The following is a 19,025-nucleotide window of genomic DNA, read 5'->3' as shown; positions in this document are numbered from 1 at the left end:
AAAAAAAAAACCCACACAGTAAAGTAGTTGGGTATAAATGTAACATATGCAAATCAGTAACTTTCAAATATGCAAATAACAACCAATAGTAAGTCAGAGTGAAAAAGTATCCTATTCAGAATGGCTATTAAAATATTAAGTAACTAGGAATATACATAATCAGAAGTGAACAAATACAATGTGAAAAAAATATTTTAAGTATTTCTAAAAGATACAAGAAGACTTTGAAAGTATTCATTGATAGGAAGATAACCATAAAATGTTATCAGAATTCCCAAAGCATAATTTCCATCAGGAGCCCAGTAAAAATACAAACAAGTTATCTTTTAATTCAAATACAAATTATTCTGAGATTTGTGTAGAGAACATTATAGGGCAGACTCACCATAAAAACTAGAATTAATAATAATTAAAGTAGCACTTAGAGTGTGGTGCTGACTGATACCTGACTGGGCAAACCAAGGAGAAGATCTGCTGGACACAGCTTGCCCAGTCTTTGTAGAAACAGACTCTATGGGAGCTAGGCATGTCATGTGCATGTGGATGTTCTTTACGTGGGTATGTTTAATGTTATTTACATCAGTGCAAACATATAAGTGTGCACACATATTGCTCACATGCATATAGAGGGAATCAAGGCATGAGGGAGTTGCACAGTTTACAAAAATGCATAATGTGCACAATTATTGGCATGAACATGAGGTATACCTTAGAATATGTCCAACCATATGCATGTGCATAAGCATGTGCAAGACTTTTGCAAGAGAGCAGATTGAACTGGGAAATTCTGCAGCCGTAAGACAAAGCCACAGAAGTGACCTCCATCCCAGCAGACAAGCCACACGCCCACACTAAAGCTCTTTAACGGCCCGGCCCACCGTCAGCGAGGCGACTCTGATGCACGACAGCCCGCTGTCGATGGTAAATCCTTCGTGACAACCCTTTGTGAGATGGTAAACCTTTTATTAATAACAATTTATGGTAAATCAGGTGGGGGGTTATTTCAGGTCATCAGCTTTGTATTCAACAGTTTACAAATCAACACTCCCCCCCCCCCACGCCATTAGTCTACCCTTCACCTTGATTTCTCTCCTCCCACTTATGGACTACTAACTTCCATTTCACCCAAAATACACTCATCAACAGAGACTAAATCTTGGCAGGAGCCAACAGCCTCTTCTTTCTCTGTCTGAGCAGCTGATGAGTTTGAATTGCCCACCTTACTGCGAAGAGCTCAGTGTTTCTCCTACAGCATCACCAAGTGACCTTTCTTTAACGTGGTATTTTAATATCTTAGCTGGGTGTAAATGACCTATACTGAATCTACAAAGCATTTCTACTATCCCATTTTCATAGGAGTATATTACTATACAATGTTATTAGATGCAATAATAGTCAAAAGCAAATTCTATACATAATTATTTTTTCCAAATATATCAGACCCACCATTTTGGTGATAATTTTGTGTTGTTGTATAACTATTATAATTCAATAAATAAGGCCACATGAATAGCAAAAATAGGAATAATGTATGTACAACCATCTGCACAGTTGTCAAATTATCCTGTATCCCTTGTGATGAAGTGACTGTTTAAACTCAGGTTGAACTTGTATCCTTTTACTGATGAGTTGTTATTATTCATGCTTATCATCAATATGGCTGTGCTGTATTAGGAAACTATCACAAGTATCATTTTAAAATCTAACAGCACTCTTGTTAAGTTCGCAATTTAAATGTCCTCTTGCTGTAGCTCTGGAGACGTGCCATGAGGAGAGAATCTCTGAACTGGCCACGTTTTCTGGGGATCTGAGATGGAGACTATAAATTAAATGTAGTTTTTAGACTGATAGTGAAAGTTTGAGCTATTGACACATTCTGACATGAAATCGCACTACCTTTACAACGATACTCACGAGGAATCAGACGCTGTCTTCGTTGTTGTAACACCGTCTTTTGGCTAGTCCGTGTGGAAGACAAATTTTCGATAGGCTCCAAGACAGAGCCACTCTGCAAACTGTTGCTCCATTGCAAACCACGCAGGCAGCTGGGTCTGCTTTTCCCCACACTAACCTGCTTCTGCAAGCCCTGGTCGTGTTGCCTTTTGAGTTGCACGAAAACCCAGCTCAGGAAATTAAAGTTCCATCTTTGCTAGCTTATTGCTCAAAAAATTACATATAGAGAGCTTTTAAAAGAAGCTTTCTTTGAAGGTAAATGGCCCTTTTAGTAGAAAATCAGCTCATGACAAGCGGAGTGACGGAAGTCAAAGGCATTCTCACTGCTGCCTGAGGTTCTTGTGTGCCTTGAGTTGATTCTGACAGAGTAGAGCTGTCCCCCCACCCCCACCCCGTGACTCTGTCCCAGAGTACAGCGCCCCTCAGGATTTTCCTCAGCTATAATCTTCAACAGGGCAGTTCACCAGGTCTTATCTCCTGAGCAGTGGCTGTGGGATTCGAACTGTGGACCTTTCTGTTAGCAGCTGTTTAACCATTGCTGCCACCAGGGATCCTCATTGCTGTCTAGTTGCTATTTATTTGCAAGCTATAATTGAAGCTTCATCTCCTAGTGAGCAGATTAATACTAAAAAGGGTGTTAGGGTGCTAGTCACAGCCATGACATGCATTTTCTCAAACCTTCATTTACACATTGACACTTCTGTCTGACTCACACCAAAATATCTAAAATTATACATCCCGACTCAATGGCACGAACGTGAATCCAAACCTTGAACATTTAAAAGTGTATTTATACCAGGAAGGAAGAGCAAAGTGAAGATCTCTCTCAAGAGGTTTCTGCTTGAAAATATACTTGTATCTAAAATGGATGTGGGCTGTCTTTAGGGCACGAACCCACAAAAGCCTGTGCAATACTGTGTGAAAGACGTCGGTGAGAAACAAAATCAAATCTGCATGTGTGCATGAAGCACTGAGCCGAGGGAGGCTGGTTTCTGCCGGCTCCTGGTGAGAGGGTTAGGAGGAAAACCGTGATTAAAACGGTGCCTCAGTGATCAAAAATTATCCACCAAACTTCTCAGTTTGTAATTTCTTAACAATGCCTCTGGAAAGAGATGCTGAAAGTGAATATACTGTACAGCTTTACTGACTGTCCTTTCTTTACCAGGCATTAAAAAAAATGCAATACATACATACATCTCATCTCCAACTGACCAAAATTAAAAAGATAAGCTTTAAAATGATGAAATATTATCAGAGAAAATCTGAACAGTAAAATTTTAGATTGTCAGAAAACTATGTTTTCTCTTAAATACTGTTGATCCTATAGGGCAATGAGATGAGAATGGACAAGCCCAGTGATCTTGGGGTCATACATTTCCAAATATGTGACAGTGTTATTTTGATCAGAGAACACCAATCCCTGCTCCGTCTCTCTCCCCAGCTCTAAGGAATAAGGAGGAAAGAAGATACTTATTTAAATGAATGCAATTATGAGAAAGGGGCAGAGGAAGTTGAGGAGAGAAAATCCCATTGTTGTAAGAGTTGGTGTAAGATTCAGAAAAAAAAAAAAAGTTCATAAATAAGGGTTCCTTGGGTGGGGCAGGGGTGGATAAAGGAGGTCAAGAAGAAAGAAAATGGTTTCCAGTTGACTGTGGTAGCTACTGTACCCTACTTCTTGATGTGGTTGAACTATGGAACGCTGGAACTCCCAATAAAATGAGCTTTTAAAAAGAAAGCTATGTCACATTTAGATTACAGACATGTCATTACTATCAAAACAATATTAGGGGGATATCCCTTATTTACTCAAGCTACTCTTGACAAAGGAGCTTAGTGATAGAGACAGTTTCCAGGTTCCAAATATAAAATAATTGTGTCTTTCATATTTTATATATAAACCTTCAAAATGCAATTGGTCTGCCCGGCCAACCTAGTCCAACCTAGGCACAATCCACTGCTGTGAGGAGCTTCCCACAGACTTCCCACTTCGCCTTGTCTCCAGCAGTTCTCAGCCTTGGCCGCTCATTAGAATCACATGTGGGAGCGGGAAACGGGGCATGCTTTTAAATCCTGATGCCTGGGTCAATTAAATCATAATCTCTGAGATTAGACCTAGACATCGCTATTTTCCACAGCTCCTGGGTGATTCTAGTGAGCAGCCAAGGCCAGGTTCCGTTACTCACTCTAAGTTGACCCCCAATATGGAAACGTCCCTTTGGTATAAGAAAATGGGGTTTTGACTGGTCTAGACCAGGCATCCTCAAACTACGGCCCACGGGCCACATGCGGCCCACCGAGGACATTTATCCAGCCCGCCAGGTGTTTTTGCCCCATTTGTTTTTTTACTTCAAAATAAGATATGTGCAGTGTGCATAGGAATTTGTTCATAGTTTTTTTTTTTAAACTACAGTCCGGCCCTCCAACGGTCTGAGGGGCAGTGAACTGGCCCCCTGTTTAAAAAGTTTGAGGACTGCTGGTCTAGACCTTCAAGGGTCTATTGTGATCAGCAGGACAATGGTGGTTACTCTACGCCAGTCCGTTTAGCGGCATCAGACTCCCCTGTAGGGCTTGTCTAAGCACCCATAATTGGAGTCTGCCCACGGGTTTCTGATTCAGTGGGCCTGGGCTGAGCCCACAGATCTGCATTTCTAGCCATCGCCATGGTGATATGGATGCTCCAAGAACCACTGGGTCAGAACCACAGCACTCAGCTCTCATCACGAAAGGCTGAGATGTCCTGTCTGGACTCGAGCACAGCAGATCCAACAACAAGCGACCTTCAGACGGGATTTGAAGAGTGAGTTTGGCTCACCATAGAGAAAGGGCCAACGAGGTGGCTTTCTGGACTTACGTAGTAGCTAGGAACAGAGCAAAGATTAATGGCTGTGTGAGTCTGTCAAGGAAAATGGCCTGTGCTCTTTAAGATGCACTCTCCTCTCAGCTCCCTCGATATTTAATTTTGTCCAGCCTCTGAAAGCTATGAAAGTGGGCCAGGCATACGAGAGGCCCCAATTAGGGCTCATTTTTAAACATGCAGCTCTGTACATGCCAAAAAAAATCAAATGTAATTAACGAAATTGTTCCAACTGAAGGTGGCCTTAGCCAACTGCATCAGCAATTCATTTATATCTCCGAAAAGGCAGCTTGCTTGGCCTCTGACCATTTGCACCATCATATTGATCCCTAATTGAAGCACCGCCATTAAGAGAAGGGGAAAAAGGATCCCTGTCTTGTTTTTGATGCCACATGTTCTAGAGTTTCCCCAGAGAGCTGTCCACTACTCATCATGATAGAGAAACTCCTGAGTCTGCTTAGTCCACTCTGTAAATCATCCAGGCACACACAACCTGAGCGGACATCTTTACTCAGCTTAACTGCAAACGTCATGTGACACAGCCAGTCTCCCTGCTAGCCCTGCTGAGTACCTACACTCACCGCCCTACTTTCTGAGACAGCCTACCTGCAAAGGCTGAACTTGCTTTGAAAGGGGAGAGGGAGGGGTGAACTCCCACTGATTTTTCTTTTCTTTTTTTAAAGGAATAAAGTGCAGTCGTACTTTAGAGCCCCTTAAAAATTAAAAATTCCACTGAAACCAATTATTCATTGTAATTCTTTAGACAGAGAGGGAAGTCGCTCCAGACTCGTGAGGCCATCTGATTGTGCTCCTCAAAACCACTTGCTTTGCCTGAGCAGCAGATGCCACACTGCAGGGCTTGTGGCCACCTGGGAAGGGCTCTCCAGTGGTGTGGCTGGTGTGGATTGTGGGTAAGTCGGTTCCCACTAGCAGAAGGCTCAGGTTTGCAGTGCAGAGCTGCTCCACTGGGTTTTTGGAAGCAGGTCCCCATGTCTGCCTTCCAAGGTGCCGCTCAGGGTCCGGAGGTCTGCCCCTGAAGGGCCTGAACCCTAGGGAGTTAAAATTTTCTGAATGATTCATGACTAGTTGGCGATTAAAATGCCTTTTGAAATACAATCGAAGCTGAGTGTAGTGGAGACAAATCTGTATTTAAAAGTTGACAAACTCATCGTCTGTGAGTCCATTGTGAGGCACAGGGACCTGTGGACAGAGCAGAACTGCCCGCTGGCAGTGTCTGAGGCTGTCCGCCTTTACAGGAGCAGCCTGGGGGCTCAAACGGCTGCCTTTCAGATTAGTGGCCCGATGCCTAACCCACGACGCCACCTGTACTTAAAGTCAAGGGACCTTCATTCTACTATGTGGTCTAGTGTTGTGGAAGAGTAGGGTCCAATGCTAATTCTAACGTTCTAATGTTCACCATCACCATAGTAAAAGTGAACGATGCGTCTTCTCTTGATCCCGCGGGTGATTCTGAGCCTAGTAAGAGATGAGACGTGGAGGAGACATCTGACAATAAGAAGGTTCCACATGGGCAAAAGCACTTACCTTTGGGTCCCCGGAGACCAAGAGCACCTGGGGGCCCCTTAATGCCTGGGAGGCCACGAAGTCCCATCTGGCCTGGGAAACCATTCTCTCCTGGGGGTCCAGGGGCTCCTGGGGGTCCAGGCCTCCCAGGGAGGCCAGAGGCACCTGAGTCTGGACGTTTGAGACTAGCAGCCATCTCAGCCAGATGCTCTAAAAAGATAATAATCAACAGGCAAGCCAGACCCATGAGAGAGCTGCCAGCGAAAAGACAAGTACTTCAAGTGTCTGTTTTCAGTGTGTCAGCAGAGCTTTAGAAGTGGTGGTGAAATATGAACAAGTTGGAGAACGTCCCGGTGGGCTTTCTACCAGGAGGCTCACTGGCGCTACTTTGTTCAGCAATCCTGGATCTGTTTGGTTCTGCTGTTTTGAGACAGAGAGAGGGGGAGCTTCCGTTGTAGGGCTCTGGGGTGAAATTGGTTTTGAAAGGAAGGATGTATCTCTTGAATCCTGGCTGGTTATCCGAAAAACCCAGGATGGGAAGATAAAATGGGTTTCTTACAGAGGTAGAAGTGGCTGCCCAGAGCTTTCTAAACGCTAAGGAACATTGTCCAGAATTAGTATTAAAATGCCATTTGAGACCTGTCCTCATATTTTCAGTGTGCAGATATTAAAAAACCCAAAATAGCCTGAGAATTCGTGGCTTCTTCTAAATTCTGCCTTTCAAAGGTTGATTTCATGTTTGGAATAGACAACAGAGCTTAAAAATAGCCTGTTTCCTGGGACTTGTCACAGTCTGCCGAAGAATTAATAACTGGCCGGGCTTTTTCGGGAACCTTCAAATAGATTCGGAGGGGTCCAGTGAAACCCTGGCGAACCGGACATTTTTCCCAATACAATCTCCCGGGGAAATGTTCTCATACACATCGATTATCCTGAAGCCATGGGGTATGAAGTAGAATACGAACTCAAGACAAATTTCTAACCAACATTTTCAAAATCCACAAGTATGAATCTCCTAAATCTGCTTATTTAAGAGTTAGTGAAGGTTCCAATTGTCTACACATGTAACGTTTTGAACTAAGCTATTTTTTTAAGATAAAATGTCTGCAAATAGGTCCGTGTTGGTTTTCAAATATAGAGATGGCAGTCTAGAGCTATCCCTGAAAAAATGCTGCGAGCCTACTAGGTATGCCAGGCTGTCAAGGGGACAGTATTTCTTATGACCAACTGGTTAGAACCCAATAAGAGGATCGTTTGTTAAAAGGCCTCAAAGTGCCAGAATCTCATCAGCTCTTAGGCATTTGTGCACATCTGCATTTTCTGTGCTGTTTCAGAGCCTGGCCAACGCCACGCATACATGATGAGGAAGAGTGACCATAGGTACACACACACTTGGATAAAGGTTCACGGATGTGAGGGTATGTCACCATCTGGGGATAAGGATGGGGACTGATGCTCTGTCTATGTCGTACAGGAATGGAGCTAGTGTCCTTACGCTTCTCCCAGGCAGGGGTCTCGTTGGCTTGCCAGGTTACCTACAGAGAACCTAGGGAAGTGGAAGGTACAATCGAAGCAGTTGGGTCTTAAGGAGGGAAAGACATCTGAGAATCTGTGTTCTAAACATCTTACCTACCTTACATGGAAAAGGAGGTAAAATTAGTTTCAAAAATGTATGTGTACACTTTCTTATACATTAACTGCCTTGTCTCAACAAAACACCCAGGCTAACCTAGAGAAGTAATTATTTTTAGACAAGGAGATATTCTGTATCGCAACACACTGGACAAAATAAGCAGCATTCATTTTATGCAAACCCTCCCACCTTGAAAATATACAAGTCAACCCTTGGGATTTATTTACCTTGCATGACTCTCATGCAAACCTGCTTAATGTGCTGATCTGTCGGTGCTCGACCCTGGGATAGAAAAGGGAGAAGGTGGTTGATGCATGCACCATCAAGAGGTCTCTGTTAAATTCTAAGCGGACTGCTGCTGCAAGGAAGCAGGTGGTTGGATTTACAAGGGCCCTTGCCCACGCTGCTGGGGACTGATGTCTAGACTAGCCCGGCCACCCCCCTTTCCTGTACAGTGACATTGAGCCTCCAAAGAGAAGCTATGCACTTCCCGCCACTCACCGAAGGGCCTTGGATGCCAGGCAGGCCAGTGACACCCTGCTCCCCCTGCACACCTCGTGGGCCAGGTGGTCCTCTGGGTCCTTCCACTCCAGGAAGCCCCCGAATGCCTTCAGGCCCTCTCAGCCCAGGCTCTCCGGGGTTTCCCACCTGGAACAATATGGCCAGCTATCAAACCAGGGCTAACTACAGTCTGTCTGCTTGATAGAAATAAAAACTCACTACCACGGAGTCTGCTCCGATGCATCAGACCTGAATGCTGACAGAGACAGGTATGTGACCTTCCAACTCAGGTTCTCCTGCTTTCTACTCTCTCCCGAGAGGTGTTCCCTCAATGGTTACAGCTCCACAGAGCTCCACACCTGAAAACCCCAACCCTCTCGCATGCAGTCAGTTCGGAGTCACAGCCACCCTCGAAAAGGTTTTCCAAGGTTGTGAATATTCAGAGCAGCTGATGGGCAGGAACCACCGGCCTTCTGGTTAGCAGGCCAAGGCTTACCTGCCAGCACCACCAGGACCCTGAGAAGTGGGCCCCCATTGTCACACAATTCCCAAGCCAAAACACCAAACTCACTGCCATCTAGCCCTCCCAGCTCAGAGCCAGCCGATCGGACAGGGTAGAGCTGCCCCTCGGGGCTTCCCAGACTGTGAACTCTTAACGGGCGTAGAAAGCCTCATCCTTCTCCTGCGGCTGGTGGTTTTGAACTGCAGACTTTGAGATTAGCAGCCAAACTTGTCACCACTACACCCCCAACGCTCCTTGTGAATTCCAGTTCGAATTACAAATTGCAGGGCTTCTAGAATTCTAGTCCAAATAAGATTTTTTTAATCTTTTGGGGAAGCTATAAGTATTCCAAACATCACTGGGAATAATATATTTTCAATACTACATTCTTCGCATCTCAAACAACTAGCTCCCAAGAGCCAGTTCATTTTTAATAAGACTTGTTAGCTTTTCCTGTCCACAAAAAGGATCATTGTGTGCACATGAGTCATATGGCTTTGCATAGCACCAGCAAAGTATTTTTACAAAGAAGATATTCTCAAGAAAATAAGCTATTTGGCCTGTCTAACATTCTTTAGCGAATGTGAGGATAGCAAATATATCCACATATTGCAAAATGAGCATAAAATAAACCAGTGCCATTAAAATAGTAAATAAAAAGTCTTTCTAATTCATTTACATATTAAGTTAAAAATCTAAATATTAACGACCTAAAAAATAAATACCCAGTTTTCTTAGCACAAAAGTAAATAAAATTTAGATTTTTTTCGGGGAGAGGGAGTAAAAGCAGACCACTAAAAGCATTTCAGAGAATTCTCATCTACAATAACTCTTTTTTAAAAGACTAAATTAATTCACTCTTTGTTAAACTGCCTCGGGTGGCATCTGTGGCAGAATGTACTGTTGTTTCTAGAATAAGAATGAGAAGATAAGACGACAGGGCTAGCAAGGGACTGCCAGTGCTCGGGATAGGAATGTTCACAGGCAATTCAATCCTTTTTTTGCATGCAACAGTTGTCTAGAAGGAGCTAACTCTCCCAAACATTCAAATGTTTTAAACTGAAAAAGGGGGAGGTGATGAAGGAATGCTTTCCCCAGACACAATTAAATAAAGCTCCAAGTCGTGCTTATTTTTCTAATCTCTGTTTATGAAAGAAAAATATTGCCAAACTTGCAGCTATGGAGAAACAATGGCCAGAGGGACTCCGTGAAAGGCACCATTACCAGAGAGAGCTAAGGCCCTGCTCTGAAAAGCCACAGAAAACCAAGAGTTCAAAACTATAACAACTTCTAAAGCAGCCTAGAGAGGAAGCCAATCTGAAGTCAGAGATGCACTCAAAAACTGGCAGAAAAGAGGGAATACCAAATCAGACTAGATGGTACTGCAGGCAATGGCTGAACTATTGCGAGAACCAGGGAGGGGAAATTTTTGATGAAGGGGTCACAGGCCAACATGACCAGGACACGATAAGGGCCTTGCATCACTGGGGAAGAGTTCTAATTGAGGAATGGGACACCAGAGTATCAAACAAGGTACCGACAGCTCTTGCTTATCAAGCTTGTTTACGCCATAATCAAGGAAGAAAGTACAATCTTAGTTAGTAGACTAGCTAGAACAAAGGGGGCCAGAGCACAGCAATACTTCAGAGGGCAGCTCGAGAAGACAAAGGATGGTATTGTAATGAAATGTGCAAAGATCTGCAGTTAGAAAACCAAACAATGAAAATGTGCTCTGCGTTTTTTCAAGCAGAAAGAACTGGAGAAAAACTTAAGCCTCGAGTTGCAAGACTAAAGGATTCCATGGACAAAAGAGTAAACAATGCAGGAAACATCCAAAGAAAATGGATGGTGTGCAGAGATCATTGTGCCAAAAAGAATTAGTCGATGTTCACCCATTTGGGCACATGATTAAGAGTCAATAGTATTAAAGGAAGAAGTCCAAGCTGCCTTGAAAGCAAAGGTGAAAAAGAAGCATCCAGAAATGGGTAGAATGCCAACTGAAATGTTTTAACAAGTGGATGCCGTGCCAGAGGTGGTCACTCATCTTTGGCAAGAAAGAGTCCTCCTTCGGAAGGCAGATGCCTGGCTAACTGACTGGAAGAGATACATATTCATGCCCGTCCTAGGAAAGATGGTCCAATACAATGCAGAAATTAGGAAGCAATATCATTAATATCAAACCCAAGGAACACCTTGCTAAAAATAACTCAGTAAGAATTCCAGCATTACATAGACTATGCAAAGGCATTCAACTGTATCGATCGTAACAAATTATAGATAAAAACCCAAGGAAAACAAAGGGAATTCCTGGATGCATATTTGCACTCGTGAGGAACCTGTACATAGACAAAGAGGCATTCTTTCAAGAGAAGGAGGTGATACTGTGTGGTTGAGACCCAGTCAAGGTGTACTCTGAAGTTGTCTCCTTTCATCGTACTTAGTCAACCGGGACGCTGAGCAAATGATCTGATAAACTCGACAGTCAAGAAGAATGCAGCATCAGGATTGGAGGAAGACCTCACAACTGTGCTACCCAAAAGCTGTAACCTTGCTGGCTTGGCTGCAAGTCAAGAGAATTTGAGGAGTTACTGATGAATAAACAGTCTAGTCTTATAAATGGATACTATTTCAATATATTTTTTAATCATCACAGTTGGACCCATAAGCAACATCACCCTAAATGGAGAAAGGATTAGAGTTGTCAAGGATTTCTCCTGAAGAAGGAGATCACGTGGTAGAGTCAAAGGAGTGCAAGATAGGAAAACCCTCGGTGAGATGGAATGACACAGTGGCTACAATAATGAACCTAAACGTGTGGACAATGGTGGGCGTGGAACAGACCAGGCAGTGGCCATGCCGCCGTACAGAGTTGGAACCTAAAAACAACGGTACACTACTTCTCTTATTAGGTATGCATTCCTTTCAAATAAGCAAATCGTTCCAGCTCTACTACTAATTAATTCTATAATTCTGAATAAATCTAATCTCTAAGGATAGCCATCTAGTTTCTTTAATATGATGAACTAAATAAGAGAATAATTTTCCAAGTCAAATAATTCTGTTTTATTTTCTGATGCATTCTTCCTCTGTCTTTGTCAACTGACAAAATGTAGTTCCTAAAAACAATATTCCACAGCCTAAATTGGTGAGTAGTGACTGAGTTCTTAAAAATCTCATGAGCAGCGTCTCAGATACAACTATTGATCTCTCCCATCTGGAGGAAAAAAGGGTGATGAAAATCGAAAGACATGGAAACAGTGAGCCCAATGCAAACACCAGTCTCCTCAACCTTGATGGAGCCTGGTTGCCCCAACCAACGGCTCTAAAAAGGATCGCATGAGAAGGTCCTGTATGTTGACGTTGTTAGATGCCATCAAGGTGGTTCTAACCTATAGGACTCCTATGCACAACACTGAATAAAACACTGCGCCGTCCTGTTCCTATGCTTGATCCCACTGGGCAGCCACTATGCCAACCCATCTCTTTGAGAGCCTTCCTCTTTTTCACTGCCCCTCGACTTTACCAAGTCTGCTGTCCTTTTCCGGGGACTAGGCTCCCTTGACAACATGTCCAAAGTATGTAGGGTGCAATCTCACCATCCTTGCCTCTAAGGGACACTCTGGCCAAACTTCTTCCAAGACATATTTGTTTGTCCTTTGGGCAGTCTGTGTTATTTTCAATATTTCTCTCTAGAACAATGATTCAAATGCAATGATTCTCCTTCAGTCTTCCTTATTCAATGTCCAACTTTTACATGCACATAAAGGCAATGCAAAATACCATGGTTTGGGCCGGGTGCACCTCAGTCCTCAAGTAACCTCCTTGCTTTTCAATACTCTAAAGAAGTCAGGTTCAACAATTTACCTATGACAATGCATCATTTGATGCCTTGACTGCTGCTTCCATCAGCATTGATTGTGGACCAAAGCAAGACAAAATCCTTGACAATTTCAATATTTTCTCCAGTTACCATGATGTTACCTACTGGTTCAGTTGTGAGGATTTGGATCATCTTTATATTGAGTTGTGATTCATACTGAAGGCTGCAACCCTTGATCTGCATCATTACGTGCTTCAAGTTCGCCTCACTTTCAGCACGCAGGCTTGTGTCATCTACATGTGCTGCAGTTTGTTAGTAAACCTTCCTCCATACTTGATGCTGCATATAATCTTCTTCATATAATCCAGCTTCTCCGATTTTTTACTCAGCATACAAATTGAATGAATATGGTCAGAGGATACAACTCTGATGCACACTGTTACTAATTTTTAAACCATGCAGTGTTCCCTTGCTCTGTTAACACAACTGCCTATTGATCCATGTACAAGTTCCTCTATCTGCTATAAGTTGTACTATCACCTAAGAGTTATTCCTTCGGAACAAAGTTGTTCTCATTCAATCTTGTCCTGGCATCCTGGCTAGAACAAAAAGCCAAGGGGGGCAGATAATGAACAAGCTTACTGCCATCAAGTCCATGCCAAGCCATAGCGACCCTGTAGCTCAGGGCAGGCCGGCCTCGGCGAGTTTCCAAGAGTGCAACTCATTCCGGGAGTCAGAAGGCCGTCCTTCTCCGGAGGAGCGGCTGGTGGTAGTGAGCTGCGGTTAGGAGCCCCACGTGTAACACCAGGGCTCCTGCTTAGAGAGGGCACAGGGGCTACTTGTGGGGAAAGAACAGGAGGACACGATTTAGGGGAAGTCAGCACAATGGGACTGAAGTAGAGGAAGACACTCAGAGGTGCTCAAGAATAACAGGCGATGAAGGTAAATGCTGTAACATAAACAATCCTACAATAGCAATAACAAACAATCATTTGTGAGTAACCACATAGGTAAATATGAAGACTAAGTAGGTAAGGGGGCTCAACTGGAGACTCGCGTACATATATAGGAGTGGTTGAGAATATGTCTACGTACATATTTATAAATGCTATATGCACACTTAGCAAAGGCACAATAAAATGTACAATCAAATTAAAATGACTTATTTAGAGAAGAAACTAGAGTCTGCTGTGTACCACTCACTGGGCCATTCAGGATGAATCCATTGCCTAAGAATACACTTAGAAATCTACTGCCTTGAAATAAAGTTCTCTCTGAACTGAAGCTTATAGAATAATTTCATAAATCATAGCATTGTTTTCTACAGCTTGATCTGTTTTACATATCTCTACCTCTATAGCTACCATTCTGTTCATGATACTTACCGATCCCTTTGAGCCAGGTAATCCGATCTCTCCCTAAGATAATAAAACAACATTAAATTATAACAATGTAGTCACCTTTAGTAGAGTTTCCTTAAAAAAGCATTCAACGGGCTTTTGCTGCTGAAATCTATAGTAAATCATGAACAAGATTAATTTTCAATTCAACTTTCAGATTCTAGTCCCAGTTCTACTTAAATCTCGGAGCGAGCTCTTCAACCCCCAGCCTGTGGCTTGGGGACCTGTCAAGTGACAGAGCTGAATCAGAACTCCCACAGGCTTCATCCAGACTAAAACTGCGAACCACGGAGAATCCAAATAAAATGTGTAAGTCAAAAGATATTAAAACAGTATTCTGTTATCCAACAGAATAAACAGTTTAAGCTTACTTTCTTCACGTTTGAATCCCAAACAATATTTTTAAATTCATCTAAATATCCATCAAATCAAATATGTATGTTTTTATGCTCAATAGAAAAGAAACTGCTTTAAAAATTTTTCACCACTAATTCTAGATAGGAATTCAGCTGTGGGTTCAGTCCATCAGTTAATCTTTACTATGAAGCATAATGATCTAAGACATTATGAGCAACTTCAACAGGAAGTAAAATAGAAATCGAAATCATCCTCTTTGAAGTTTACTGAATAGGTGGTAAGCTTTACCTAATTCAAATGTTGCATTTCTTCTAGTAGCTCTAAATCCTGGAGAGCTGAATAAAATGGCATTTCCAGATTGGGATTTTACTTCTCTACCCTAAAACCTTGTTAAAGCTCACTTTGTGAAAACTCTCCTGTCCCCCTTGTAAAGGACCAAAGCATACATGTCTATCTTAGGTCATGTGACATCGAGGGAAAGCCGCAGGGAGGAGCCAGCAGCCCCCCCCCCCCCCCCACCCCTGTGCAGCTCCAGCAGGAGGGAGCTCTTGTTCTGGTTCTTACTGCCTTCCGGAGAATTTAGCAGGGTTTCCCCTGGAGATGGACTTCACTTCTTGGGAGGCTTTCGCCTAGAAAGAAGGTGCTTCGCCAGGTTTGTGACTGACTGCTTTCTAACTCTAATAAAACTTCGATTTTGCTTCCTACATTGCAATTATTCAGATAGTTCCTGTAGTCCTCTAAGAATCACCTTGAAGTTCAGTGTGGGTGTTCCTTTATTGACAGAGAATGCACCGGGTATAAGGGAACTTCCTTCCCACTCTTGTCCAAAAAAAGCTTAAGGCCAGGTCCCTAAGTACATTCCAAACATGGGATGTTTCCTCTCTCTTTTAATCAGCTGCAATCTTGGGGAGTCCTTTGTTGCTTGGCTGCAATCTTGGGGAGTCTTGTGTTACTTACACAACATTGTAGACTACTCAGGAGGCAATGAGGATAACATGTAGGGGCAGATATAAGAGGAAAATATGTTTCTAATACAGTTCAAAATTAACAAGGCCCCATCACGCCCAATCCCAAGCCGGAAAATAAAACAACTTACAAGTTCACCCCTTCCTCCTGCTTCGCCTTCTTCACCAGAGGCACCCTAAAGTTTTAGATAAAGGTGTCATTTTTTAAAATTCTTAGTCCCTTGAGTTATTTTAATCAGGCAACATTGATGCACATACATAAGTGTGCCTAGGATAGCCCAGAATACAAAATGCTCTCAGAAGTGTGGCAGTCTAGCCGTCAGTGGCTAGTCAACATCAAAAAGTAGCCCAAAGAGAAGCCAGAGGTAAGGCTAGGCTTCAGCTAGAATTGAGCATTCACGTCCAGCCATTTTATAAAATGTATAATCCTTAAATAAAAACAAAAACCAAACTCGCTGTCATCGAGCCCATTCTGACTCAGATCAACCCGATAGGACAGGGTAGAAGTGCCCTGTGGGTTGAGGAGATTGTGACTCTTCACAGGAGTAGAAAGCCTCTTCTTTCTCCTGAGGAGCAGCTGGGGGTTTCAAACTACCGACCCGCGGTTAGCAGCCCAACTCTTGAAGAAGGTGTCTTAAATTGGAAAAGCATCCCATGAAAAGGGGTTGAGTCGAATCCTGCCTGCACCATTTACTTGCTGAGGCCTTGATTCGAAAGGAAGTAAAATAGAATACTGTGGTGCGGTTACAGAAAGCTCCATCAGTTTGGCGAGCCGCAGAAGCAAGAGCGCTCCTTGGAAAGGAAGCGCAGGTACGGATGCTGGAGGCTGGCCCGCATGCGCGCTAGCCTGTTTTTGAAAGTAGGTAAGGCTACCAGCCAAACTACACACTAGGCTTCATTCACTATGAAGAAAGGTGAGAACTGCTAGCCCCCACCCTTGCAGCTATACCCACAAACCAGCCGGCCAGCCGCCCTTGTGTGTGCAGCGCTAACCACTGCTCTTCATTCCAGCCCAGGACAGGACTCACCTGTGCACCCTTTGGGCCGGCTTCGCCAACTGCACCCTGTGAAGAGTAAAATAGACTTTGTCAATAGGTTGAGTTTTTTCTTTTTAAAATCACTTTATTGGGGGCTCTTACAGCTCTTATCACAATCCACACATCCATCCATTGTGTCAAGCACATTGGTACATATGATGCCATCATCATTTTCAAAGCATTTTCTTTCTACTTGAGCCCTTGGTATCAGCTCATCACACCCCTCCCCCACCCTTCCTCCCTCATGAACCCTTGATAATTAATAAATTATTATTTTTTCATGCCTTACACTAACCAATGTATCCCTTCACCCATTTTTCTGTTGTCCATCCCCTTGGAAGAGGGTTATATGTGGATCATTATAATCGGTTACCCCTTTCTGCCCCCACCTTACCCTTACCCTCCTGGTATCACTACTCTCATTATTGGTCCTGAGGGGTTTATCTGTCCTGGATTCCCTGTTTCAAACTCTTATCTGTACCTGTGTACATGCTCTGGTCTAGCCAGACTTGTAAGGTAGAATTGTGGTCATGATAGTGGGGGGAGGAAGCATTAAAGAACTAGAAAAAAGTTGTATGTTACATTGTTGCTATACTGCACCCTGACTTGCTCCTCTCTTCCTTGTGACCCTTCTGTTAGGGACTGTTCAATTGTCTACAGATGGGCTTTGGGTCTCTATTCCATGCTACCCCTCATTCGCATTGATATGATTTTTTTTTGTTCTGGGTCTTTGATGCCTGCTACCTGATCCCATCGACACCTCATGATCACATGTGCTTCTTCCATGTGGGCTTTGTTGCTTCTAAGCTAGATGGCTGCTTGTTTCTCTTCAAGCCTTTAAGACCCCAGATGCTATATCTTTTGATAACTGGGCACCATCTGCTTTCTTTACCACATTTGCTTATGCACCCATTTTGTCTTCAGCAACCGTGTTGGGAAGGTAGGCATCACAGAATGTGGGGTTATTAGAATTATTCTGAGCTATTTTGAGCTTTGTAAGGCTAACGTATCATAAAATTCTAAATGAACCAACTCCTTGTGTTGGGCAGGTCACTAAGCACAAGTATGATCATGATGGATGAGCGCTTCCCTGCTCATCACCTAGGGAAGCCCAGACCATTGTTCAAGAAGCCCTGACAACTCCGGACATTCCCGGATCACTTCCACCTAATATCTAATGAATAGGAATATAAATTGGGAACTAAATAGGAAGAGTGATTACAACAGAAATTTTTACTTTTCTCAGCTTTCTCTTTGGTTTTGTTTGTTGGTATTTCCATTCCGATGAACTTTTATATTACCAAGTTTTTGCTTCTTAATCTTCACTCTCAGCAATGTAAAATATCTACTCTGATCACTCTGTATGATGACTTTGTGAAAATTCTCCACTGAGCCAAAAAACAGCCTGATTCCTCAACCTTGTAGACATTGCCCATCTAAACAAGGAATATTCTAGAGTGTTTGCTATCTTACCCTGTCACCTTTCATTCCAGGAAGTCCAGGGGGGCCAGGCAAACCAGGGAGGCCAGGGCTGCCAAAAGAACCCTGAAAAACAGACAGAGAGTCACTGCAACAGAATTTGCACAAGCCAGGGTACACCAGAGATGTACTGGATTAACCCTGCCCTTCCGGTCTGCCCCTCTCCCACCACTTCAGAAGAGGGCCCAGTCACCATGCCCCTGCACTCCTGTGATCCTTCTTCCATGATCTGCATGGCATCTCAACAGTGGGCCCTTTCAGTCAAGCCCCTGCAGCAGGACTGCTGCTTTTACTGTATAAACAAGCACTGCAGCAAACATCAAAGCCGGCATTCATTCGGGTTCTCTCCCATTCCAAGACCAACCAGAGGCCAAATGTGGCACCTCATGTTCCTCCTGGGTTTTAAAACCTATGCTCAAACCACATTGATTATAATACCCTCTGAGGGTATTCTACATACAATTTCCAGTTCCACGTTTACATTTTTGTGCATTGGCGTAATAATAGGACGCTATCAAATTAGCCCTTCGAAATTGTTTTCCTTGCTTATTTTTAAATTTTGTGAAATATTAATAGGTGGAGGACAAATAAACTTGGAAGTGTAGTAACATTACTTACCAGTTTACCTGGTATTCCTGGAGGTCCGGCTGGTCCTGTTTCTCCTCTACTGCCCTTTAAAAGCACAAAGCTCATCATCAGCTGGATGCTTTGTCAAAATATAAGTGCTTAATCACTAAGTAAATAAAGTGGCATCATTCTTAGGTTTCTGTTTAAATATAAAAGTTACCACAGTTTGTCCACATCTTTGCCAAAGGCAGAGAGCATCTTACAAATGCTACAACACCAATTCTTTCGTCTGTCAGTAAATGTTTTCATGCTATTCATTGTGATGCCAGATGGCTAGGTAGACATAAAATCTGATACCTGTGCACGATGTGGCAATTAGTCATGTTCAACATGAGTCACTTCTAACCTATGGCTATTCATGTACATATTTTAT

General features: G+C 43.1%; 1 protein-coding gene across 1 annotated transcript in view; it reads right to left on the bottom strand.

The window, feature by feature from the left end:
• The window catches only part of COL9A1 (collagen type IX alpha 1 chain), a 94,712-nt gene that overhangs the window by 8,686 nt on the left and 67,001 nt on the right, over nt 1-19,025 (bottom strand). The window contains exons 29-36 of the mRNA XM_013003728.2: nt 18,644-18,697; nt 18,020-18,091; nt 16,538-16,573; nt 15,641-15,685; nt 14,173-14,205; nt 8,466-8,612; nt 8,192-8,246; nt 6,353-6,541 (exon numbers count right to left, since the gene is read on the bottom strand). Of these exons, the coding sequence (XP_012859182.1) occupies nt 6,353-6,541; nt 8,192-8,246; nt 8,466-8,612; nt 14,173-14,205; nt 15,641-15,685; nt 16,538-16,573; nt 18,020-18,091; nt 18,644-18,697 (631 nt within the window). The remainder of the gene's footprint in view (nt 1-6,352; nt 6,542-8,191; nt 8,247-8,465; nt 8,613-14,172; nt 14,206-15,640; nt 15,686-16,537; nt 16,574-18,019; nt 18,092-18,643; nt 18,698-19,025) is intronic.

The sequence above is a fragment of the Echinops telfairi genome, unplaced genomic scaffold (genome assembly GCF_000313985.2).
Source record: "Echinops telfairi isolate 266 unplaced genomic scaffold, ASM31398v2 ScPeMD7_3533;HRSCAF=4204_0, whole genome shotgun sequence".
In the NCBI taxonomy this organism is placed as follows: Eukaryota; Metazoa; Chordata; class Mammalia; order Afrosoricida; family Tenrecidae; genus Echinops; species Echinops telfairi.
Note: the sequence above shows the minus strand (reverse complement) of the source record. Positions and strands in the feature narration are given on the sequence as shown.